General features: G+C 49.0%; 1 protein-coding gene across 3 annotated transcripts; it reads left to right on the forward strand.

Annotated features, from left to right (window-relative positions):
* The first annotated feature begins 878 nt into the window (after window positions 1-878).
* Window positions 879-23,148, forward strand: Gm5737 (predicted gene 5737). Of its 3 annotated transcripts, NM_001370881.1 has the most exons (12): window positions 879-1,221; window positions 3,582-4,405; window positions 5,735-5,830; window positions 7,759-7,816; window positions 8,431-8,549; window positions 9,096-9,171; window positions 11,872-11,954; window positions 13,445-13,582; window positions 14,521-14,586; window positions 17,313-17,376; window positions 19,240-19,313; window positions 22,188-23,073. In NM_001370881.1, exons 2-12 carry the CDS (start codon window positions 3,614-3,616, stop codon window positions 22,440-22,442), a joined length of 1,821 nt encoding a protein of 606 aa, NP_001357810.1. In that variant the 5' UTR covers window positions 879-1,221; window positions 3,582-3,613; the 3' UTR covers window positions 22,443-23,073. The 3 variants fall into 3 exon arrangements, 2 of the variants coding, with proteins under 2 accessions (NP_001357810.1, XP_030098619.1); XM_030242759.1 differs by lacking the exon at window positions 7,759-7,816 and having other exon boundaries at window positions 1,018-1,221; window positions 22,188-23,148; XR_003946509.1 differs by lacking the exons at window positions 7,759-7,816; window positions 11,872-11,954; window positions 13,445-13,582; ... (2 more) ...; window positions 19,240-19,313; window positions 22,188-23,073 and having other exon boundaries at window positions 1,018-1,221; window positions 9,096-9,164.
* Window positions 23,149-25,273: the final 2,125 nt, after the last annotated feature.

A 25,273-nucleotide genomic window follows, 5' to 3' on the forward strand; every position in this document is an offset into this window, starting at 1 on the left:
TGATTTGCATTCTTTACCTAATGTTCTCAGAACTTGTTTATGCGGGTGGGGACTCTTTAGTGGCCCTTCTCAGACTTAAAGCGAGCAGCCGGGCTGCTTCATTTTAGCCTGTGCCCAGCCCTTCTCAATCTCTCAGATATGAGTTCTCCAGTGATGGGAAAGTCCCTAGCACAGAGAAAAGGCCAACAGTAAAGAAGCAGCCATTAAATAGAAGAATGGCCAGGCAGTGGTGGCATAGGCCTTTAATCCCAGCACTTGGGAGGCAGAAGATTTCTGAGTTCGAGGCCAGCCTGGTCTACAGAGTGAGTTACAGGACAGCCAGGACTACACAGAGAAGCCCTTTCTTGAAAAAACATAAAAAGAAAAAAGAAAAAAAAAATACAATAGTTGAGCCAAGCCAGGCAGTGTAGGCTTAATTCCTGCTCTTTGAAAGACCAAGACAGGAGGAGCCCAAGTTCAATGCCTGCTTGGGCTGTAAAGGAAGTAAGTAAAAAGTGAGGGGGTGGGGGTGAGAATGTAGCTTCAAGGGAGAGCACATTTCTAGTATGCATGTATGAGACCCTAGGTTCAATCGGCAGTACCACAGAAAAGAAAAGGGGGAACAAGAATACAAGAATGGTAGGTGGGTGGATGGAAGTTCCCTTGGGTAGAAGGCAAGATGGACAGATGGAAGGTTGGATGGGTAAGTGAAAGGTAAGAAGAGGTGGACTGAAGATGGATTGATGGAAGTTTGAAAGGCAGGCCATGAAACTACAGAAAACTAGATAGATTTACAAAGGAATGTATATGTAGCCACAGGCTCGCTCATACACGCGCACACACACATATCACACACACACACACACACACACACACACACACACACACACACACACACAGGGCTGAAGAAGTGGATGAGGAAACAGGTGGAATAAAGAAGAGGAGAAAGGGAAACAGAATGGTATGGAAGAGCGGTAGCTGGTAGAGCAGACAGGACAGGTCAGGCTCTGCGGCTCCTCTGCCTCTTTTCTTCTCCAGAAACGCTTGCTCACCCTCAGGTGAGTGGGGCTGCGAGACTCTAGGCTGAAGAGCGCGGAGCGACAGGGCGGGACAGCAGGGGCGGAGGGGCAGGGCGGGGCAGTGCCCGGGCCAGCCCCGCTGCTGCCACACAGGTGGTGCCTGCCTTGGCGCGGAGACCCAAGAGGCGCTGGACGCACGCATCGCTGCGGGAGCCCGAGCCAGGTGAGTGCAGAGCGGAATGTGGTGGCTGGGGATGGAGGGAGAAGAGGATGAGGGGATGGCGATCTGCCCTCCAAGACCCAATTCAGAGGCGGCGGCTGCACGCAGCATGCTCGCTCAGCGCTCAGCGTCCAGGAGGTCTGGGCTTCCCCCGGGGTCTGTGCCATTACCATGGCCTTTCATCAAACCCAGATTCCGTGCCTCCTTGGACCTGGATTAAGGACTGAGTCCTTTAACTTTTTATTTTTTGTTGGGTTTTATTTATTTTTATTTATTACTACTACTACTACTACTGTGTGTGTGTGTGTGTGTGTGTGTGTGTGTGTGTGTGTGTGCTGGGTGAGTGTACACTGCCATGGCACATGTGTAAAGGACAGAGGACAACTTTTCTGAAGTCAACTCTTTCTACTCTCCTCATGGATCCAACTCATGTAGCCCAGGCTTGCAGAGATGAGTCATCTGATTGGCCATGTTACTTGGTGTTCTTGAGACTGTATCCCAGGCTGGCCTGGAATTTACTATGTATCCCAGGCTGGCCCCAAACTCATGGTAATCCTACCTAGGCCTCTGAAGTTCTGATATTGCAGGTATGCATCAGCACAGCCAACCTTGTATTGTAATTTTTTCACAATCCCTAATAGTTTCTGGGCCTCAGTTTCCACTTCTGGGTAATGGGAATAGTAGCTTGTACTTCCGAGGATTGCCAGGAGAATTTTGCACTGCCGTACCCAGGTTTAGTCCTGGCTTAGCCATAATGCTCCCCTGAGGAACAGGCCCCTGTTTGTTCCCCCAGGACTTAGCCAGGCACTGTTCAAGACTCGAGACACACCAGCCAACCAACCCTTCGTGCAGCCTACATTGAAGTGATTTGCAGAGGTTTTAGTGTCTGCTCTCTTGGGACCACTGCATAAGGAAGATGGAGCAGTCGAGATGATTTGCGTCCATTTCACAGCTGTGGATACTGAGGCACAGTGCAATTTTAAGCATTTTACCCAAGGGCACATCCAACCTTCGCACCCCAAGCATGAGAATACCCTTTCCCAGAGGAGTCATCTGGGCCTTGGGAGAGGGGGCTCCACCCTGACACTATGTCCTGTCTCCTGGTCGAAGGGTGGGCTGGGGAAATGGACATCCTTGGTCATAACTCTAGTGTGGGATGCCCCTCCTACCAACCACGGGACATGACTGCATTCCTGTCCCAAAACAAACAGGATAATGACATAAGGGACACAGGCATAGTTCTTATAACTACCATGGCCCCCGTCCTGTGACCACCACAAGCAACAGAGCATTGGTCATTCAGCCGCTCAACAAATACCTGCTCTTCTATGCAGCCATTGTGCACCATGCAAGGCATAGCTTGGTACACAGAAGACCTGCAGTGCAGTCATTGCTTTTATAATGTTAGTGACCTGGCCCCTGGTCCAGCCTGATGCTCAGGTACAGGAAAGACCATGCTCAGGGCAGGAAAGACCATAGCAGTTGACTGGGCCTGAGTTAGCTACAGGTCTAGAATGAGGAGGACAGGATTCTCCATGCTGGTCCCTGGAGCCTGCCCACCTGATCCAGAAGACCTCAGGGGCTTAGACAGGTCACATGGTGCCAGCCCGCTGCTCCTAGGTACCTGGTATTGGGAGTGGCTTCAGACCTGCGAGTCACAAGTTTCTAGGGCCTTAGCCCTGTAAGTTCCATGTGGTCTTCCCTCCTCTGCCTCTTCCCCCTCCTCCCTCCTCTTCCTCTTCCCTCTCCTCCTTTTTTCCTCTTCCTCCCGCTCCTCCTCTTCTCCTTCCCATCCCCTCCATTGTCTTCCTCTTCTCCCTCCTCTTCCTCCCCCTCTTCCTCTTCTTCCTCTTTTCCCTCCTCCTCTTTCCCCCCATTTATTCTCTGCCTCTCCTTTTCTTCATTGTCTTCCTCCTCTCTCTCTTTGCTCTCATCTTCTCTCCCTCTTTGCCTTTCTCCCCCTTTCCCTTTTCCTCCTGTTTTCCTCCCCACCCTTGCCCTCCTGATGCTGAGTTCAGAGCACCACACCCAGTGTGTGAGGCCCCATAGCTACGACTGACTCCGCCTGCCTCTGGTGCTGCATGGGGCCTGTGGAGGAAATCAGAGGTTCTCAGTGTACATCTGAGTCACGCAGCATGACTTTGAGCCTCAGATCCCCCAGCTCTGAAGTCAAAGGACAGGTTGTCTTCTCTGACTCCTCAAGGAGCCAGCAGCCACATGGAGGTTCTTGGGGGATCTGAAAGAGTTTGGAGCCCTGAGAGATCTGTAGGGCCCAAGTTTTGCTCAAGTTCCCCTCAGTCCCACGAACCTGGTAACGTGTTCCTTGGGATGAGCCTAGAACATTCTTCTGGTTTTCTTCACAGGTGGACAGCCTCTATACATGGCTTCATAGAAAATGAAGACCAACCCTGCGGGCTCCCCACTAGAAACCTGTCAAACTGCAGGCCAGGGTGAGAAGGGATGCCCTGTATGCCAGGCCTGCAGAGGGACCTCAGGCCTGGGATCTGCTTCAGAGTCGGGATCAGGCCTTAGGCCAGGGCCTGGAGTGGTTCTGGACTCTGGACTGGGGCCTGGATCTGGAACTAGTGCTGTTCCAGGGTCTGGGCCACAGCCTAGTGCTGTTTCTGTGACTGGGCTGCGACCTGGTACTACTTCAGGGCCTAATGCTACTCTGGGACCTGGGCTAGGAGCAGGATCATTACCTGGACCAGGAGCTAGGTCTGGACTGAGGCCAGGATCAGAGTCAGTACCTCAGCCAGGAGCGGGGTCAGTACCTCAACCAGGAGCTGGCCCAGTACCTCAGCCAGGAGTTGGCCCAGTACCTCACCCAGGAGCTGGGTCAGTATCCCAGCCAGGAGCTGGGTCAGTATCTCAGCCAGTAAGCGAGTCAGTAACTAGTCCAGGATCTGCACCATTACCTGGGCTGGGGCTAGGGCCTGGGACCAGACGAGGCTCCGGGACTGGCTCTGACCCCATTGAATCTGTGAGAACCCCAGTACCAGTGCAACAGCAGAAGACTCAGGCCAAACACACACAGGCCCCCAGACAGAAGGTTCTGGTGACCGGAGGAGGAGGTTACCTGGGCTTCAGCCTGGGTTCCAGCCTGGCCAAGAGAGGCACCTCTGTCATCCTGCTTGACCTCCGCAGACCCCAGTGGCCACTACCTTCAGGAACTGAGTTTGTCCAGGTACAGAGATGGGGAGCATGGTGGGTGGGGGCTGCTGGAGGTGATGGTGCTGGTGGCAGGGCTTAGAGGCATAGATGTGAACCAGCAGTGGAGTCTGAGATCCAGGCTCTGCAGCCAAATTTACCTCCAATTCTCTTTTATTTTTATATTTTGTTATCTTTGCGGGTGGGTTTGTGGAGGTTATGATGTGAGTGTATGAGGGATATGTGTATAATGTATGTGTAATGTTCACGTGTGTGTGATGTGTATGTGCATGTGTTTGTGATATATAGATATATATATATGTAATATTCATGTGTGTGATGTATTTGATATGTGTGTGTAATGTTTATTGCATGATGTTTATGTGCATGTGTTTGTGATGTGTATGTGTAATTTTCATGTGTGTGATGTGTTTATGATGTGTGTGATATGTTTGTGATATATGTGTGTAATGTTCATGTGTGTGATGTGTATGTGCATGTGTGTGGGATATGTGTGTATGTATGTGATGTACAGGCGCATGACTAGTATGTGTGGTATGCATTATGTAACAGGTGGAGTGTGTGTGTATGTGTGTGATGTATTTGTGTGTGATATATGTGTATGTATGTGGGATATGTGTGTATGTATGTGATGTGCATGCTTGTGACTGGTGTGTGTGTATGATATGCATTATGTAACAGATGTAGTGTGTGTGATGTTTTCATGTGAGATATGTATATGTATATATGAGTGATGTGTGTGAGTATGTCTCCATGTGTGTGATGGATAGATGTGTGCATGTGACGTGTGTGAGAGTGCAGTCATACATTTGCCAGAGGGCATCTTTCCAGAGTCAGTTCTCTCGCTCCACCACAGTGAGTGGGGCTGGCCTCTCCTTTCTGCTGTCATGCTGCACACTTCAGTTTGGCTAGCCTAAGACTTTCCAGGTATTATCTTGTCTCCACCTCCCCTTCCCTCTACCTCCCATCTCACCCTAGGCATGCTGGGAGCACAGATGCAAACCATCCCATCCAGCTTTGTGTGAATTCCAGGAGTCAGCTCTTTGGGCTTCCTTAGAAAGCATGCTCACCCTCTTAACCATGTTGCTGTCCCCATCTCTTATGCTTCCCAGCTGTAGTTGCACCTTCCTGAGCCTCAGTTGCCATCCACAGAAAGAGACAGTAATCACAGGCATTTTCCAAGGGGTTCAGAGGGAGTCGATAAGACGGTGCATATGAAACAGCCAGGCTAGCCCTGGGCCCAAGCAGAATGAATGGGACAGCAGTCTATGGAGTTAGTAAGTCCTGGTCTACCAGATGCTTAGCCTTAGCCTTGGATGATTTGAACCTCTTACTTCTGTTTTAGGCTGATGTCCGAGATGAAGAAGCCCTGTACCAAGCCTTCCAGGGGGTGGACTGTGTCTTTCATGTGGCCTCCTACGGCATGTCTGGGGCTGAGAAGGTGAGACACATACATACACACCCAGAGCTGGGCAGAGTGGTGTCCAAGTCCTGTCCACCCACCACACTGAGATGCCTGAGTGTTGCTTCTTGCTCTTCACTTCCTCTAGAGAAGGATTGGGTATCCATGACATCAAATACCAGTTCTTGTACCCTCTACCTGTGTGACCAAGGGCAGCGTAACCTCTCCAAGCTGCTCCTTCCTCCTCTGGAAAGGGAGGACACCTCTATGACTTATGTCACAAACTCCAGAGAACACTGTAACAGTGTCTACCAAAAACATCCTCCAGTTGACTCAAATTATTCTTACTTATATGTTCAAAGCATTGTTTTTGATAACAAGATACCAGAAATACCTCTGTGGCCCGTAAGTTATTAAAATTATTAAGATGTAGCAGGTATATCATGAAACTGTACACAGACATTCAAAAGAATGAGAAGTGTTGATACCCGAGAAATCTCCAAAGTTTACGATAATGTGTGTATGATATGCACACATTATCTCCCCTAATTACCTTAGAAAAGCAAAGCAAAGAGCCAACAAGATAACTCAACCAGCCACCATTAAACACAGCCCTCTAAGAGGCAGAGGCTGGAATATCTCTGAGTATGAGGCCAGCCTGGTCTACAAATTGAGTTCTGGGACAGCCAGAACTAAATAGAGAGACTCTGTCTCAATCATCATCATCATTATTGAAACTGTTTCAAAAACAACAACCACGTAGCCAGTTCAAGTGCCTACTGCCAAGCCTGATGACCTCAATTTGACCTCCAGAACGCACGTGGTAGAAGAAGAAAACCGACTCCCACAAGCCTTCTTCTGACCCCCACCTATGAACTATGGCACCCGCGTGACATGAACACACACTTGCACATACAAAGCAAGTAATAAAAATATGATAAATTTTTAAAAGCTAGGATAAATGTTACTTATATGATGATGTTAAATACAGGTTTTCTGTACAAACCTATGAAGCTGTTAACAGCAGTTCCCTCTGGAGAGGACCGAGAAAAACTTGGCGTCAGGAGTGGGAAGGAACTTTCTTCTTCATTAGATAGTCTTTTTTTTTTTAATTTATGTGTATGTCTGTGCATTGCAAGTATGCCTGGTGCCTGAGGAAGTCAGGAGAAGGCATCAGATGCCCTGGAACTGGGTTTACAGACAGTTGTGAGCTGCCATGTGGGTGCTTGGAATCGAACCCAGGACCTCTGGGAGGGCAGCTAGTACTCTTGACTGCTGGGCCATCTCTGTGGCTTCCAGGTATATTTTTAGCTATGTGAATTGTTTTTAACATTGTAGCTGCTTCCCCATTAAACAAAAACACCACACTATGAATAGAAATGGTTTTGGCTGGAGATGCAGCTCAGTAGATAGAATGCTTGCTTAGCATGCCTGCTGAGTTAGATCCCCCCACCACATAAGCCAGGTATGGTGGCACACACCTATAATCCCAGCACTTGGGAGGTGGAGACAGGATGATCTGGATTTCAAGGCTATCCTTATCTGTAAAGCTTGTCTGAGGCTATAGGAGACAAACTGTCTCAAAGGCAGACAGACAGATAAATAAATACAGTTTTAAAATGGAGCACATCATCTTTCCCAGTGGCGTTAAATGAGGTCTTGACTGCATTGTTTGCTGGGTGCCTGGCACACAAGGACCCACCACTGCAGACCCTTTCTTTGTTTACACTCCTGTTCCCTTCTCCTGGACACGGCCATACCACCACATTTGCCTCAGATAAGGGGAGAATTGAGGAGGCAGAAAATGATCCAACAAGTCACTTATCTGTGCCCAACTCTATGCCAGCCCCTGCACCCTATACCAAGTATCCCTCAGTGAGAATCCTGCCGACCCTAAGCCTGGCCTGTGGTCTCAGCCACAAGGCAGAAGGCAGCCTGTGACTTCTTATCTCCCTCTTGTCTTTTAGCTACAAAAACAGGAGATTGAGTCTATAAATGTCGGAGGCACCAAACTAGTGATTAATGGTAGGCCCCCAAAGTGGAGTGTGGCGTGCTGTGTGATCCTTCCTCTTCTGTCTCCTGTCACTGGCCTGGCTCTGGGGTCGGGTTTGGGGATAAGGCCACGGAGGCAGGACCCCCTACCCTACCTAGCTTGTACCAACTGAGGCCAGTGGGAGGTAGATTATCTTTCTTGTGTACAGACCTGCTTGAACACCAGCAGTCTTAGCATGTCTAGGGGCTCAGGGTGAGGAAGAAACTGAGGAAAGTCACGGAGGCATCAGATAGAAGATCCCTGCCGGGCCCTCTGGATGTGAACTATCTTGACCTGCACTTTTTCCAGTTTTAGAACATCTTTTTTATTGTCTCACCAAGAGAGCCTTTTATTCTTACCTGCCCATGACAGGGTGGCCCTGGTGGACAAAGCCACACCAGAAGGAGGAATAAGAAGCTCTGGCCTCCAACATCCTAAGTTGAGGGAAAAGGCTTTTTCCTCTCAGGAAGTTCTAGATTCTGGGAGATCCTTGATGGTATGGGGCGGGAGATGAAGACTGAATAAAAATGGGTGGATTTGCCCACAGAGGCCTTTTTTTAAGCTCCCTGCTCACAATCTAGCTGTGGTGTGTGTGTGTCTCCTGCAGTCTGTGTCCGTCGGCGGGTTCCGAGACTCGTGTACACCAGCACAGTCAACGTGACGTTTGGTGGGAAGCCCATAGAACAGGGCAATGAGGAGTCCATTCCGTACTTCCCCCTGGACAAGGTACCAATCTCTGGGATGCAGGGTACAGGGTGGTGTGCCTGGAAGTGACTGCCCAAAGCACAGGCATGGGTAGAGCCAGCTCCATTTTTTTACTCCAGGTCCATCCCAGCAGGCTGGACTCCCAGACTGAGTGGTCCAAGCTTTCTCCCGTCTTAGTTTGTCTTGCCCATGAAAGCTCCAAAACCAGATAGACCTGGCCTTGAGCCCCACCCAGCCTGACACCTTTCACCTCCATGACAGGGCGTATCATGCACTTGGAACCTCTGTTTCTTCATCTAAGCCTGAGAACACCATGCAGGTGGTTTGTAGAGAGCAGCAAATGAGACTGTGTGCAAAAAAAAAAAAAAAAATATGGCACAGGAACACCAAAGAATGACATATGACTCGATCACCCAACCTATATCCAGTATCAGTGTCACAGGCCAGACATTGCAGACCTGAGCCAGGACTGTGCAGCCATAGGGTAGGCCACGCCCAGCTGGGTCAGCATTGCCAACAATATCACTGAGCCCATCTGGTGGCTGTGTTCTCCCTGTCCCCTGCCAGCATATGGACCACTACTCTCGAACCAAAGCCATTGCCGACCAGTTGACTCTCATGGCCAATGGGACACCGCTCCTAGGTAAGTACCACGGGGACATGCTTATAACAAGCATGCCTGCCCACTGCTGCCTCTCTGAAATGCACCACGGGGACATGCTTATAACAAGCATGCCTGCCCACTGCTGCCTCTCTGAAATGCATGTCCAAGACCCTATTTCCTTCTAAGTGACATCTCCCCATGATCTGGGCCTTTGTCCTTCAATGTGTTCAGAGCACCTGCATGAGCCTCTTCAACCAGGACGCAGCCTGGACTGTAAGCTCCCATGCTTGCAGTCTGGTGAGGAACAGACTTTGACAGCCTGACACGTGCTCTCTTTGCTGTCTTATGGGACTGGATTTAGTTTTAGCAGTCTTCTTTAACATTATAAATATGCAAGGAGCTATAGCTCTTTGGAAGGGACCATGCGAGTGAGAGGCTCTTGCATGAAACCTTCAATAATGTTCCAGAAAAAAAAACCTCTGCCTCGGCTGTCTCCCAGCATTCCCTTCTCTGGCGACAAAGCAATAATAGAACAGGAACAGTCTCCGCTTATGTGCATTCTTCATGTCAGGTCCTATTTTGCATACTAATTTCATATGCAAAAGGTTCATTGACTCCAGATCATTCCTGAGGGGAGATGGAATTTAGGCATCCCCGGTCTTCTACACAGAATCCAAATCCATGCAGACGATTTGCTTGTCATAAATCATTGTTAACTGTCTTTCTAAAATTCAGAAGCTAAAAGAAACCAGCTGACATGGCCTCATCTACCTGGGCCTAGTGGCAAAGTCCTGTCACCCCAGCCACTCAGGAAGTCGAGGCAGGAAGATCACAACTTCAAGGCTTGCCATAGCTACAGAGGGAGCTCAAAGCCACCCTGGGTTCTATGGCAAAACCCTGCCTTGAAAAACGAAAAGAAAAAAAAAGTAGCTCGGAGACAGAGTGCTTGCGCAGCATAGGACCTGTGTTCAACCGCTGGTACTGTGGTTCTCAATCTTCTTAAACCTGAGACCCTTCAGTACAGCTCTAATGTTGTGATGACCCCCGACCATAAAACCACTGCTTCCTAACTGTAATTTTGCTACTGTTATATATCGTAATGTAAATATCTGATATGAAGGCTATCTGATATGCCATCCCCAAAGGGATCACAACCCACTTCTCTAGTGCCATTAATTAAAGACAAACTTGGGAACCAATTGGATTTGGAGAGCAAGAGAGGCTTGAAATGATAGCCTCCAGTTTACACACAAGGAAGCAGAGACTGGTTAGCTGCCTTCGCTCAAAGTCACACAGCATTGGGTGGTAGAGTGGGACTTTTAAGCCCAGGAGCATCTTAGCACCAGAAACCAGGCCTGACCCCCTGTACTACTCGAGAGGCAGTAAACCAGGTCTCTGCGTGTGGGCTCTCTTCTCTGCAATAGTCCTGCTTTCCCTACCTCGCCCATCAGTGTGTGACCTCTGACCCTCATGTGTGTATACAGGGTTTCCCCAGGTTCCTGTCTCTGCCAGGGCACAGCTCTTTTCACCTACTGCCAGGGCAGACACCTAATCTTCTGTCTGGGAATTATTTATATGCATGTCCCCAGCTTTCAATGCTCAGAAGAGTCATGGATACCTTAGGCCTGCCCCTCCGTGACGTGGCTCCCCAGTGTCCCTCTGGTCACCATTGGCTGCAACCTGACCTCCCTCCACCATGCCCCCAGGGACCCAGAGTTTAAACTTAGCTATAGGACACAGAAAAGCTCAGCTGACACCTGCCTTCCAGGAGGACAGCCACGGTCACCAGAGGTCCATTACCGTGGTCTGTAATCCAGGCTAGTCCTGAGATGGCCTTCACTTGACTGACTGCCAGAATCCTAAGAAGTAGGTCACAGTGCCCTGTCAGTGTGTTGTATCCTTTTGCGCCTGCTTGAGTCAGTGTCCTGCAACTCTCACAATGACTTAGAACATTCTCTTGCCATCTGAAAGCCAGAGCCTGGAGTCTTGGTGTTAGCTAGTGTAGAGGGTTGACCTTCCCTTGAAGGCTCTGAGGAAGAGGCCTCTCTCTGTCTCCTCCGGCTTCAGATGACTCCTGACCTTCTTATGGCCTCCTTGGCCTCTGTTGGTCTCTTTCAAGACTCCTGTAGTTGGATTAGGCCCAGCTGAAAACCTACAATGATCTCAACTCACCAATATCCTTAACTACAACCTTAAAGGCCCTTTTTCCAAACACAGCCATATTGGCAGGTTGTAGCAAACATATCTTTTGGGGGACCAATCTATCATCCACAATACTGGGCTTCATTGTAAAGGGAAAGGTGTTTGGTAAAGATGGAAGGCTCTGTCCCTGGCTTATTCATGGGGAAAGGGAACATACAATGGAGGTGTCAGGAAAACAGATTTGTAGGAATAAAAAAGTCACTGGTTTAGAAAGGACAGATCATAAATAGCTCAAGGGCTGGTAGGAGCTGATGGCCAATGCCCTCAGGGTTTGTGGGCCTAATACCAATGATGCCATGAGATAGTTCCAGGTTAAAACATCCTAAGAACACCACCCATAAGGACCTCTGTGGGCGGTGAGGGGGAGGGTCCCCAAGGAAACTGGGCTGCTGTCAGCACAAGGTATTTATATTGGGCCTTCCATACAGAAGCAGGAGAGGTAGATGGCTTTGGCCTCCCGTCCTCATTGGCTGTGGGCCCCCCACCTCCACGTGCCACTCCTCTGCATGCCCCTGACCACCCTCTCTTCTGTCCCAGGAGGAGGCACCCTCCGCACCTGTGTGCTCCGTCCCCCAGGGATCTATGGTCCTGAAGAACAGAGACACCTGCCCCGGGTGGCGGTAGGTCTTCCTAGCCTTCCTGTGACCAGAGACAGAAGGAGTCAGGTTGACGTGGTGTGCATGCTGATTGGACTTTTGCAGCTCTGGGACTATGGCTGCAGGGGGCTCTAGGCTTCATGTCCTCACAGCCTAGTCAAGGAGACAGATGGCACAGTCATAACTTAGCATAGTGACGGCCAAGTAGAGAAACACTAGAGAAAATGAGCCTGGCAGGAGAGATTCAGGAGGACTTCCTGGAGGAAGGGATGCCTGTGGTGTCTGGAAGGAGGAAAGGGGATTCCCCCCACCTCACCCCACCCCACTCCACCCCCACCCCTGAGAAACTGAGGTAAGAAGAGGAAGGGATGCCTGTGGTGTCTGGAAGGAGGAAGGGGGATTCCCCCCACCCCACCCCCACCCCTACCCCACCCCCACCCCTACCCCCGAGAAACTGAGGTAAGCAGAGGAAGGGAATGCCAGGTAGAGGAGCAGCTTGAGCGCTGACCTAAGTGTGAGGAAGGTTAATGTAATGAGATCCCTGTGGCTGGGACTGACTGAGTGCAAAACTGTGGGAGTTGGGAAGGGCACCTAGGGAGTGCTGTCCAGCCCTGCTGCTTCAAATATTCCCCTGCCCAGTTCTTACAGGTCAACTACAGGGACAGTTCCCCATGCAAATACTTCCTGAACTACTCCAGTGTGCGCATTACTGCTCTGGCTTAGGGACAGAGCAGCAAATAGCAGATGCTCTTGCCCTCGTGTGGCTTCTGCTCTCACACCAGGAGATGGATTAAAAGAAATACGCAAGCTGAATTATAAAGAGTGTTGGGAGATGCCAAACGCAAAGGGAGAAAAGAAAAAGTGGATGGATGGAGGGGATTGGGCTTCTGGGGAAGTTGGAAAAGCCCCTTGGAGAAAGAAATATTTTAAACTTCCCACGGGAGGAAGGAGATGGGCAGGTCAGGCAGGCTCTTAGACAAGAGCCCTTACACGGGGCATCCTTTACACGGGGCATCTCCTCAAAAGTCCAGGAAGAGACAGACAGCCCTGGGGTCATGGTAGCCCAAGGAGTAGAGGGGGTCCATAGAAGGAGTTGTGAAGGAGCTGGCCCCGTCTGGAAGGGCTTCAGGCACTGTCTGCCTTTCAGTGTTCATATGGCAGCCCATGTGCTCTGCATTCATCAGATCAGGTGGTGCAGAGGGAATGGACAACTATGATGCATACAGAATCCATACTGGAGCTGCTGTCGCTCCCAAGGCGAGATGGGCTGCAGTGGTGTGGCTGGATTCTGAACAGACATAATGGTCGAGGCAGCTGGGTTTACAGCTAGTTTGAATGTGAGGCATGAGAAAAGTTAAGAAGCTCAAAGGTGGCCCAAGGTTATCTATGAGACAAGAAAGCAGAGATGTCCAGACAACTTGGGACATGGGAGGTGGGAGTCTAGCCTATGAGCGTGTATACAAGGCGTAAAGCCACCCAGGTGAGCTTGCACTGTCACCTCTCCCCCATGCCAGAGCCACATCAAGAAGAGACTGTTCATGTTCCGGTTTGGGGACCGCAAGACGCGCATGAACTGGGTCCATGTGCAGAATCTGGTGCAGGCACACATGCTGGCGGCCGAGGGTCTCACCATGGCTAAAGGCTACGTGGCTGTGAGTGTTTTGTGACATCCCTGTCCCCATAAGGAGGGAGGCCCAGAACTGTCAGAGAGCATAATTAGCTCACCGTGACCCTGTGACATCACAGCTTCCAACGGAAGCATGTCACAGTCCTCATGATACTCATCTTGCTGAAGAAAATGAAGTACAGTGAGGTCCTGTGAGTCCTTCGGAGTCACACAGCTTGTCAGGGTGGTCACCCTATTACCAAACTCGGGGCCAAAGTCAATCCTTCAGAAGCCAATTATAAGAATCAAATTAGCCCAGCCCTCAGGAAGCAGGGGCACATGAATCTTTTGAGTTCGAGGCCAGCCTGATCTACAGAGCGAGTTCCAAGACAGTCAGGGCTACACAGAGAAACCCTGTCTTGAAAAACAAGAGTTAAAAGGACCCAGTGATCCCTCCAGTCTGTCTTGGGGTCCTGAAGTGAGATTAAAGTTTAAATAGAGTCCCTGGAATATGCACGTTTCCACAGTCCTGCTCAAGGTCACTAAGTGGGCTTAGTCCTCAACTGTTAGGTGGTCTGAGTAGTTGTTACAATTGAATGAAAGGAGATAAACTCCCCTCTGGCTAGGGCCCTTCCAGTTTCCCAATATGAGTACCCTAAAGAAATTCTCTTTTTTTTGGGGGGGGGTGTCTATTGTTTGAATAGTCTGATAGTCAGATTGACAGACACCAGGCCCACAACATCCATGTCTCTTTAGAATACCATCATTTCTGCCAAGCCAATTACAGCTCTTCATAGAGAGTTACCCTGTCTTTCTTTAGCGTTGTCAAACCACATACTGCTTTACTAAGGTGTTGTCCAGGTCTCTTCCCAGAACTGCTTAGGGGGACAAGAGGGCCGAAGGAGCTTCCAGGAGCCAGGAGAAAGAGGGGATCAGGCTGTGGGCAGACACCTGACTGTACCTCTTCCCTCCTGTCACCCTCAGAGCGGGCAAGCATACTACATCAATGATGGGGAGAGTGTCAACCTCTTTGAGTGGATGGCCCCACTGGTAGGTGTTCTCCCCGACCCCTAGCCCAGAGTGAGTCTCTCAACCCCACCCTCTGTCCTTGTATCCTTTCCTTCCACCAAAACCATGAATTTACCTTAGAAAGCCAACCCTTTTGGCACGTGCCTGAATGGCACTGGGAGAGCCGAAGCTGGGCTGTGACTGCCCCCTAGTGGAACCATGTGTTCCTGCTTTTGACACTGACCTTTCTATAATTGCCTCCTGATTTGCACTGATTCTGGCCTGTGAATCTAATGTCATTTCTTTTTTTCGATGGAATCCAGGGCCCTTGCTAAAACAAGTGGTCCTACACTGAAAGGGGAGGTTGCTTGAAATCCCTAGGCAGGTATGTGGTCACCAGATCCTAGAGGGAGGAGGGAGTTTGGTCTCTGAGACCCCTGACCTCGTTCAACAACCCACAGTCTCCTTTGGACCAGGCCCATCTGGAAAGTGAGCACAGAAACCTGGGTAGAGGTATAGGGGTTATCGTGTCCTGCTGGGCCAGTGGCAGCTCTGGTTTGCTCTATTTAAAGAGCATTTCCAGGGGCTGGAGAGATGGCTCAATGGTTATGAGCGATGGCTGCTCTTCCAGGGACCTGGGTTTAAGGCCCATCACCACATGGCAGCTAGCAACCATCTGTAACACCAGTCCCAAAGGATCCCATGCTCTCTTCTAGCCTCCGCAAGCACCAGTCATACACACAAGCAAAACACGCCTCCCTACATGGGAGCTGGAGAGCTGGGTTCAATTCCCAGCACACACATGGCTGCATACAACTGTCTGTAACTCCTGATCCAAGGGGTCCAACACCCTCACACAGACATACAAGCAGTCAAAACACCAATGAACAGCCAGATGTGGTGGCACACGCCTTTAATCCCAGCACTTGGGAGGCAGAGGCAGGAGAATTTCTGAGTTCAAGGTCAGCCTGGTCTACAAAGTGAGTTCCAGGACAGCCAAGGCTACACAGAGAAACCCTGTCTCAAAACAAACAAACAAACAAAAAAGAAATCCTGTCTCGAAAAAAAAAAAAACCCACCAATGAACATAAAATAAAAATAATAAATTTTAAAAAAACAAACACTCATACATGTAGAGGGTTTTTTTGTAATTTTTTATGTTAAAAAGTACTTTTATTCAGATATAACTTACAAGTTATGCAATCCACCTACAGAAAGGATACAATTCAACATAGTTTTCTTTTTTAAATTATAGTCTGAGTTTTACAACCATTACCATAATTAAGTTTAGAATAGGTCTTCATCTTCAGAAAAGTAAAGCAGGCCTCTCTTGTTGGCAACGTGGCCCTGTATCAATTTACCCTCAAGCCCAACCCACCACAGGCAACGTGAGTCTTTCTCTCAACTGCCCTGCCTATGTTGGCTGTTTCATGGGAGGAGTGGCCTTTGTCTGGCTTCTTCCCCCTTAGTTTCCATGGTTGATCCACGTTGTGACATGTATTAGGTAGAGACTTCATTCCTTTCCTTTTTCTGTGATATGTGTATGTCTGCACCTGTGTATACAAGTGCACATGTATGTAAGCACACGTGCCTGCTAGGGTCAGAGGACAACCTCTGCTGTCATTCATTAGGTACACATGTGTGCACATGCACACACACACACACACACACACACACACACACACACACGGTGCTGGGATTGCATTACTGTGTATTTCTATGGAGTTTCCGGGCTAACCAGTAACTCTAAGCTTAGCTTCCCGTGGAAGAACTGCCAGAGTATTTTCCAGAGCCTGCAGGACTCCTGTCTGCTCCCCAGCAGTGGGAGAGTGCTCCCCAGCAGTGGGAGAGTGTTCCCTTTCTTTCCAGCCTGCCTGCCTTCATTAGTTTAGCTTTGACTTGAAGAGGTTTTATCCAGGTGGACAGCTCTATTCACTCCCTGCCCGTCTGTTTCTTCCAGCACTTCCTCTTGCTTTCCACACACTTGCTGAGCTTTATCTTTTTCTTTAATAGTACAGTCAGTTCTGAAAGAGGGGGAAAAAACCAGATTCTATTTAAGAACCTGGGAACAGATTCATGTGTGGGTGGATATAGTAAAAATCTAAATGGTGTGAAACAGTCTAAGTTTAAAAACCTGCCCTATTCCAGGCACTGGTGGTATACGCCCTTTAATCCCAGAACTCAGGAGGCAGAGGCAGGTGGATCTCTTGAGTCCGAGGCCAGCCTGGTCTACAGAGTGAGTTCCAGGACAGCCAGGGCTATACAGAAAAACCCTGTCTCGAAAAAAAAAAAAAAAAACAAGAAAAAAAAAAAAAAAAGAAAATACAAAACCAATAGATAAGAGATGGCTTAGCAAATAAAGAGTCCCAGGACCTATGTGGTTGGAAAAGAAAACTGATTCCAACAAGTTGTTCTTCTGATCTCCATATGCATCATAGTACGTGCCCCGCCCCCCCCCTCACATACACACACACCACATAAACAGGGAAAAAAAGATTTGTTCTGTTTTTAACTATTTGAATTATCCTGATCAAGGAATAGATTGGTGTGCAAAATGATGATGGTGGTGATGATGTCAGGCATAGTGTAAATGCCCTTGATTCCAGCACTCAAGAGGTAGAGGCAGGCAGATTTCTGTCATTTGAAGCCAAGCTGGTCTACATAGAGAGAGAGAGGCCCTGCCAGGAAGATATGGAAAGCAGGTAGTCTTTCTTTACCAGCCAGTGCCTAAACAACCCATTCTCATGTCAGACCGTGTTCCCTTGCAGTTTGAGAAGCTGGGGTACAGTCAGCCCTGGATCCAGGTACCGACCTCCTGTGTTTATCTGACAGGTAAGGAAGAACTTGAGTGTGAAATCCCGTGGGCCAGGTATGCAAACAACATGTGTGTTTTACATTATTGGAAACCCAAGGCCTGGACTAGGATGAGGCCAGCGAGGCCCCCATGGGTGAGGGTGATGGACTTTAAATAGGTTGTGCAGGGACACCCAGCCAGACCCTGCACGCAGAGGGGCAAATGTCTCGATATCACTACAGCTGTGTTGATCATAGGCCTACCCCGCTTAAGTTTGAGCCTCTAACAACTGTAACTGTGACTGTAACTCTTGTAAAAGAAGAGACTGGAGCTCTGAGGCCTGCCTCAAGTGGTGCAGTGACAGGAGAGAGGCAGCTATGACTCAGACTTAGCTGAAAGGCAGAGGAGGCCTGAGGCTTCCCTCTTCCAAAGTCTGGGGCATGTGGAGACTTTGACCTTGGACTCTCCCATTTACCCCTGCAGGTCAGTATCTGCTCCCACTCCCTGGTCCCACCCCACCAGGACAGTGTGCCCTGCTGCTGCCCTCTGCTGGCCTCCTAATAAGAGCGCAAGCAGGCATCAGGCTTGCTGTGAGCTGCCCAAGGGAACGGTAGCCCTCAAGTCACAAAGGGCTGTGTTTCTGTCGCATCAGAGGCTGGACCTACTCTTTTTAAATGCATTTGGGATGTTACTGAAATCAAAGACTTGTAAACTTGTTACCCAGGTGGGAGATTTCTGTATTCTGTACTCTGCCACAATGATTGATATGCATTACCTGTAGCCCAGGTGATGACAACTTGCAAGGATTGTATATAAATAACAGTTCTCTGTAAGCTAGCTGCATTTTGGTGCATCTTCACGTTGGCAGAAGCAATGGTGTCAGGACAGAAGGGAAGCACTCCCAATTCCTCCCTCTCCTACCCAAGTCAGCATATCAAAATAGGAGAGAGCCAGGTGTGGGAATCTGCACTTTGGAGGCTGAGACAGGAGGATCATGCGCTCAAGATCAGCTTGAGCTACCTAGAGAGTTTGAAGCCAGTCTGGTCTTACATAGTAAGATCCTGCCTCAAAAGAGAGAACTTGAAAACTGGCAAGATAGTTCAATGGGTAAAGGTGCCACCACCAAGCCTGATCTTAGGGAAGTTCAATCTCTGAGACCCACATGGTAGAAGGGAAGAACTGACTCCCCAAGGATGTCCTGCGTGGTTCACACATGCGCCATGGCAAATATACACCCACACGCATGAACACATACACGAAACACATGAATGAAACGTCATTTAAGAGAGACTGAGAAGCCGGGCACTGGTGGTGCACGCCTTTAATCCCAGCACTCGGGAGGCAGAGACAGGTGAATCTCTGAGTTCGAGGCCAGCCTGGTCTACAAAGTGAGTTCCAGGACAGCCAGGGCTACACAGAGAAACCCTGTCTCAAAAAACCAAAGAAAAAAAAAGAGAGAGAGAGACTGAGAAGCCAGTGGTGGGGCACACCTTTGATCCCAGCACTTGGGAAGCAGAGGCAGATGGATTTTCTGAGTTCGAGGCCAGCCTGGTCTACAGAGTGAGTTCCAGAACAGCCAGGGCTGCACAGAGAAACCCTGTCTCGAAAAACCAAAGAGAGAGAGAGAGAGAGAGAGAGAGAGAGAGAGAGAGAGAGAGAGAGAGAGAGAGAAAGAGAGAGAACAGAAACACCTTGAGCCTTCTCAGATTTGCTTGCATTCTTCAGACCATCATCACTACTTAGTACCATCTTACCATGACATATCTCCTAGCTAACAGGCCCCCAGCAAATGCTGCCAACTGAAGGGAATCCAGTGACCTTTTTAAAGGGACCCCTAGCAAGGCAAGACACGCCCCCAGTGGATGCATCCCTGAGCCCCTCTCACCTGCCCCCTCCCACAGCTGCAGTGATGGAGTACCTGCACCTGGCACTGAGACCCATCTGCACCATCCCCCCACTACTCACCCGCAGTGAGGTAAGAGGGGTGCTGAGGGGTGGGGGAATCCCAGCCCTACACCGTTCTCCTCCTCTCCACCATTGCTGAACACCTCTGTCACAAGATTCTTCTCTGCAGTCTCAGAACCTTCCATGTAGACCCGAAACTACAGCCCGCTCCTTTCTAATGCTCCCGACCAACTAAGTTTTTGCTCAGACGGTGTTACGTACTGAAAATTGGACCGCTCCAAATTCCTATTCACAGCTGTCATTCCAGCTATAGGCAGCTTATCTTCTAGCCAGACCTGAGATCCCAAAGACGACACTCTTTTGAACCCAAACTCTGAATATACATATACATGTACATATATATACATACATATGTATGTACACACACACACACACTCACACAAATTCCCAGTGGCCCTAGACTCATCACTCATGTTTTTCACATGCTTAGTACATGTTTATTTAACAATAAGTATGTATTTGATGCCTTCTTTGTACAGAATATCAAAACCCTTCTCATAGTTATGGCGCATAGTTTGGGAGTGTTGTCTTGTTTTTCGAGACAAGTCTCACACTAGGTAGCTCTGGATATTCTGGAATTCACTGTGTAGAGCTGGCCTCGGACTCACAGAGATCCACCTGCCTCTTCCTCCTGAGCGCTGGGATAAAATGTGTGCACCACTGCACCAGCTGATGTCTGAGTAGTTTTATATTTGCTTAGCACGAACCATCCAAAAAGAGGACATTTTGGTGCTGGAGAGAGGACTCATCAGTTTAGAGCCCTCACTGCTCTTCAGACGACCCAGTTTGATTCCCAGCATCCACATGGTGGCTCACAACCATCCATTGCTCCAGTCCAAGGGATCTGACGCCCTCTTCTGGCATGCACCTGGTGCGCATACATGCATTCCGGCAGGGCATATAAAATAAATAAATCTAAGAGCTTCTTTTGGTTGTTTGTACAAAGAAGGTCTCTTAAGTAGACACTAAGAGTAAGACAGCAGATGTAATTTAGGGCCTCTCTCATTTGATTCTCCTTAGTGTTAAATTAGGAAGGGCAAAAGATTATGCTCTTCAGCTTATGATGAAAAACCGGAAGCTTGTCTAAGATCACGCCACATGGGGATTGGCTTCAGGATGCTAAGTTCAGGGCCCCTTACGCTGAAAGGAAGAGAGGGCATGGAGAATATTTCCGGGAAGCCACTGCCTACATCTTCCCCAGACTGATGGAGGCTAGTGACAGTCCTTTGGTGTCATGTGATAGTCACTACCACTGGAAACTATTACCCTGTGCTTGTTCAGAGGAGGAAATCAGAGACACCGTGAAGCTACCTACACAAGATCACTCACTTACAGGGCACTGGTGGAATTTGAACCCAGACCTAAAGCCTCACCACTGTCTTATAAAACACCAGAAACCAACAAGGTAAACAGCTGTCAGGAGTGCTGAGGAACTGTAGTCAGGCATTGACTTGGCTAATGCCTGACTTCCTCTTGTCTAAAGTGTGGGTTTGCGGGTTAACTCGTTGGTTCTAGGGCAAAGGATCTGGGGCAGTTTGGGGGCGACAGGTCAGTTGCCGTCTGCTGGCCAGTCTGTGAGACACCAATCAGCTCTTTAGCATTTAAAAACCTTTCATTCCTTAAGCACCTACTATGTGCCAGGCACTTCACTGAGCACTAGAGGTGAGAAAGACTTGGTGCTTACCCCAGGAAGTCCACAATCCAAAGAGGAAAATGTTCTAGAAACCAGGCAATCCAACTGGGTGATAAGAGCTACCCCGAGATATGAGGAGGAATTTTCCAGCATGCAGGAGAGCCACCTACGCCCTGAGGTCACAGTTAAACCGGACCTCTGTGAGCACTGTGCTAGGACCTGCTTGCCTACCTCACAGCTATGTCTCCCTGCAAGAGGAGCTTGGTTGACTTTAGAATATTTACTAACCTGCATTCCTCCAAGCCCTGAACGTAGTATCTGGGGCAAAACAGACAAGAATTGGTCTGTTTCCCTCACTGGGGTCTTCAGACCAGGGCTTAGCCCCAAAGCCCTGTCTGCACCATGAGAGAACCACATAACCAATGTCTAGCTGGAGAATAACAAGCCAGGCAGGAGAGCACCTCCAGACCCCAGCATGACCAAGAATATGGCCACTTTCTAAAGTGGATCTCCTATGTGACCCTAGGCAAGTCACTTAAGCTCTGTTCTTCAATTTCCAATTATGCAAAGAGAAAATCGTGCCATCACCGAGGACAGAAGTGTATAAAGGGCCCACAGCAAGTGCAGTGGGAGTTCTATCATCTATGGTTGTCATTTATCACCTTGGAAGCAGGTGGTCCTCAGCCAACCGGCAGCTGGGGATGTAGCTCAGACTTAAAGAGGAATCACTTGTTCGTAATTGAATCCCTCCCTTAGAGTCACTTAGTTAACCAGCTGAGAGGACAGGAAGGTTCTTCTGGAGGCCCCGCCCACTACAATTGGTCTGGAGCTGGCAACAGGAAGCCGACATCCTCCTTTGGAAATGTTTATCTGGAGAACCGCACCCCACTACAGGCTGTGGAAACCTTCAGTCTGCCCTGGTATTCAAGGATGCATCTAAGGGTCTCCAGGGGTCTAGAACGGCGCTAGGCTGGGAAAAGAAGGAGAAAAGAGGAACGAAACAGGGTGAGAATTTAGCAGAGCCTGAGGGTGAGATACCGAAAGGTCATCGAGGAGGCTGCGCCCTCCAAGAAAAAGATCTCAGAAAGGAAGCCTCCCCCTCAGGAAGGCATCAGGAACCAGACGCAGCAGCTGGTCTTTAAACCCCAGTGTGACGGAAAGGCAGTCTGCCCTTTCCTTATCCTTTTGGTCAACAAGGCACAGGATGCTCTCCCACTAGCCCAGCCCTCTGCTGCTCCGCCTCTCCCATAGGTGCTCAGCGTGGCCGTGACGCACACTTTCCAGATTGCCAAGGCCCGCACTCAACTTGGTTATGCGCCGGACAAGTTCAGCTTCGCCGACGCAGTGGAGCGATATGTGCAGGCCACGACCCCGCAGCCCCGCTGTTGCATCGTGCTGACGCTCCTGCGGCTGCTGCTCATGCTGCTGCTACTGTTCGCCCTGCTCGGCCTGGCCCTGTACTTCCTAGGGCTGCAGCCTTTGCAGGCGGTGGTGGAAAGGCTCTGAGCCCGACCACGACCACGACCACGACCTCGCCCACGTAGTAGCTCGCTATCTTTCTACCTGGCTTGACCTCCCGGTTTAGGCCCGCCCCTGCCTCTTGACTCCGCCCCGATTCCTGGCCACGCCTCTGCTTCGCTCTCTTGGCTTCTATTCGTCTGCACATTTGGGTTTCCCGGCTCTTGGCTCCTTGATCCTGTGTGTTACTCTTTTCCCGAGGCTAGGCGAGGCGGTTGATGAGGTCCCAGCCTCAGCCTGCTTCCCCTTCCCAGCCATTTCCAGTCCTACCCAGTCTAGCCCTCTCCTTCCTATTCTTCCAGATTCTTCCCTGATCTGACTTCACCCCTTTCTGCCTCCATCTCTACGCTGAAACCCCAGTGAGGTCGCTTCTGTTGGGATAAGCCTTAGCCCTGCCTTCACGGTTGGTCTAAATGCGTGAGTTCTGGTTGGTGGAGTCTGTGGAATTGGACCTGTCTTCTGCCTCCTTCAAGGACCTTCTCCCTGCCACGGCTTCTTTGAGTTTATCCTGACACCTATCTATGTGTTGACTAGCTGGGAAAGGATACCCAAGCCCAACTTAGTAACTTTTGGTTCTCATTTAACGAGTGGAACCGACTAAGCACAGTAAAACGTTTCAGGTCCAGAGGACGCAATGGAGAAAAAAAGTTTGTAAAAGAAATTTGAGGGCTGGAGAGATGGTTCAGCGGTTCAGCGGTTGAGAGCACTGACTACTCTTCCAAATATCCTGAGTTCAAATCCCAGCAACTACATGGTGGCTCACAACCATCTGCACAGCTAGAGTGTACTCATATATACATAAAATAAACAAATCTTTAAAAAAAAAGAAATTTGAATGTCTCATTTAAAAAGTACCAATATAACAGACAAAATAAGAGTTTGGCTGATCATATTTTATGTTTGTGTGTATTTGTATGTGGTATCAGAGGATGTCATTCCTGAAGCTGTCTTACCTTATTTTTCCAGACTGGTTTAGAGTTTAGAATTTGGAATGGGTAGGGTAGGCAAGAAGCCTTAGGGATCCACCTGCCTCTGACTTCTCAGCTCTGGGGTTACAAGTATATGCCACCTCACCCAGCATTTTATGCGGGCACTATAAATGGAAGTCAAGTCCCCATCCTTGTGTGACAGGCACTTTGCCCACTGAGCCACTTCCCAGCCTCCATATTTTAGTATCATTTGTATCTCTTGATGAGTAGTGCTCCTCACCATCATCTTTAAGACTTTGAGTCCACAGATCTGCTCTCAACAGAGACTGTACCTCCCTGCCATTGTGATGTGGACTGTGGATCCCAAAAATAACAGTGTGTAAGCAGATCCACGGGTATCTATCATCTGGTACGCACGTGGCGTTAACTGAATAAACACCACGGACCCTAGCAGAGAACAAAGTAACTACCAGGCTGCAGTGGAGGAAAGAGAAGGTATGAGTCAACCTTCATAGGTGGTGTGGTGTTCCTCATAGCACGTGTCCCGGTCAGGCAAATTAGAAAAACTGTGTAGGAGTTTTAAAATACAGTAGTTAGAATTTTGTGCGTGTGTCTACTTTTTAAAAAGACTTATTTATTTGTATAAGTACACTGTAGCTGTCTTCAGACACACCAGAGGAGGGCATTGAATCCCACATGACAGGATGGTTATGAACCACCCTGTGGTTGCTGGGAGTTGATTGAACTCAGGACCTCTGGAATGGCAGTTTGTGCTCTTAACCCCTGAGCCATCTCTCCAGTGTCTACTTGGTTCTTTGTTTCTTTGTTTGTTTTTGTTTTAAAGACCAGTGGTAATCATTTCTATCTGTTTAGTGCCCAACGCTGGCAGGAGCTTGCATTTGTATAGCCTTATTCCATTATTAGAGCCACACTTACAGTAGGGTTTGTTACCGTCAATGTAAAGATAAGGAATTGGAGGCCATCACTAACTTGAAATATCAGAAGGTGAGGGCTTCTGCTCTGTAGCTGAGATCATTTGGAAGAACTTCCCAAGGTCCAGTGGGAAATGTAACACATGGTTTATGTCTATTGCAGCCTAATTCTGTTCCAGGGTTTGGGGTTGAACTCTGGGCTCTACTTCCTTATCCCATACCTACAAATCTCAGGCTGTCCGAGGTTGGCCATCATACTTCCTTCTCCTGATGCTATGATGAAATACTTGGGCGAGCTGGGTAGTGACTTTTATTCTAGCACTTGGAGGCAAAGGTAAGCAGATCTCTGAGTTCAAGGCCAGCCTGGTCTACAGAGTGAGGTGCAGGACCACCAAGGCTACAACAGAGAAACCCTGTTTGGGAAAAACAAACAAAACCCTGACACTAGCAACTTAAGAAAGGGTTTATCTTGCCTCATAGTTCATACGTCCATTGTGTGAGCAAAGTTAGCGTCTGGAACATGAAGCAGCTGGTCACATTGTGTCTGTAGTCAGAAAGAAAAGAGACTGTCATGTTTACCCAAGTTCTGAGATGGTACTGCCCACTATTAGAATGGGTTCCCACCTCAACCTCCTGGAGGAGCTCTGTCACATAATCCATCAACAGGCCTAGAGACTACCTTAATCTAACCTAACCCCTGACAGGTGTGCCTGCCAGTGCTTGCAGATCCTGTCTAATTGACCATCAACTCTAACCTTCACAACTGGCAGTTGAACTTCCTTCACTGATAAATTTTTATCATCCAAATGCCCCCCCCCTTCTCTAAACTCCCTCTTTCAACCTTCTCTTCCTGAGAAATATGTTTTTAGGGCAGCCTTACATGTTCACATTATTGTCTAGCCAAGAATCAATTTACTTATTTTCTGGGTTTCTCCGTCTCTTCCCCCTCAAAGCAACA

The sequence above is a fragment of the Mus musculus genome, chromosome 7, assembly GCF_000001635.26.
Source record: "Mus musculus strain C57BL/6J chromosome 7, GRCm38.p6 C57BL/6J".
NCBI lineage: Eukaryota > Metazoa > Chordata > Mammalia > Rodentia > Muridae > Mus > Mus musculus.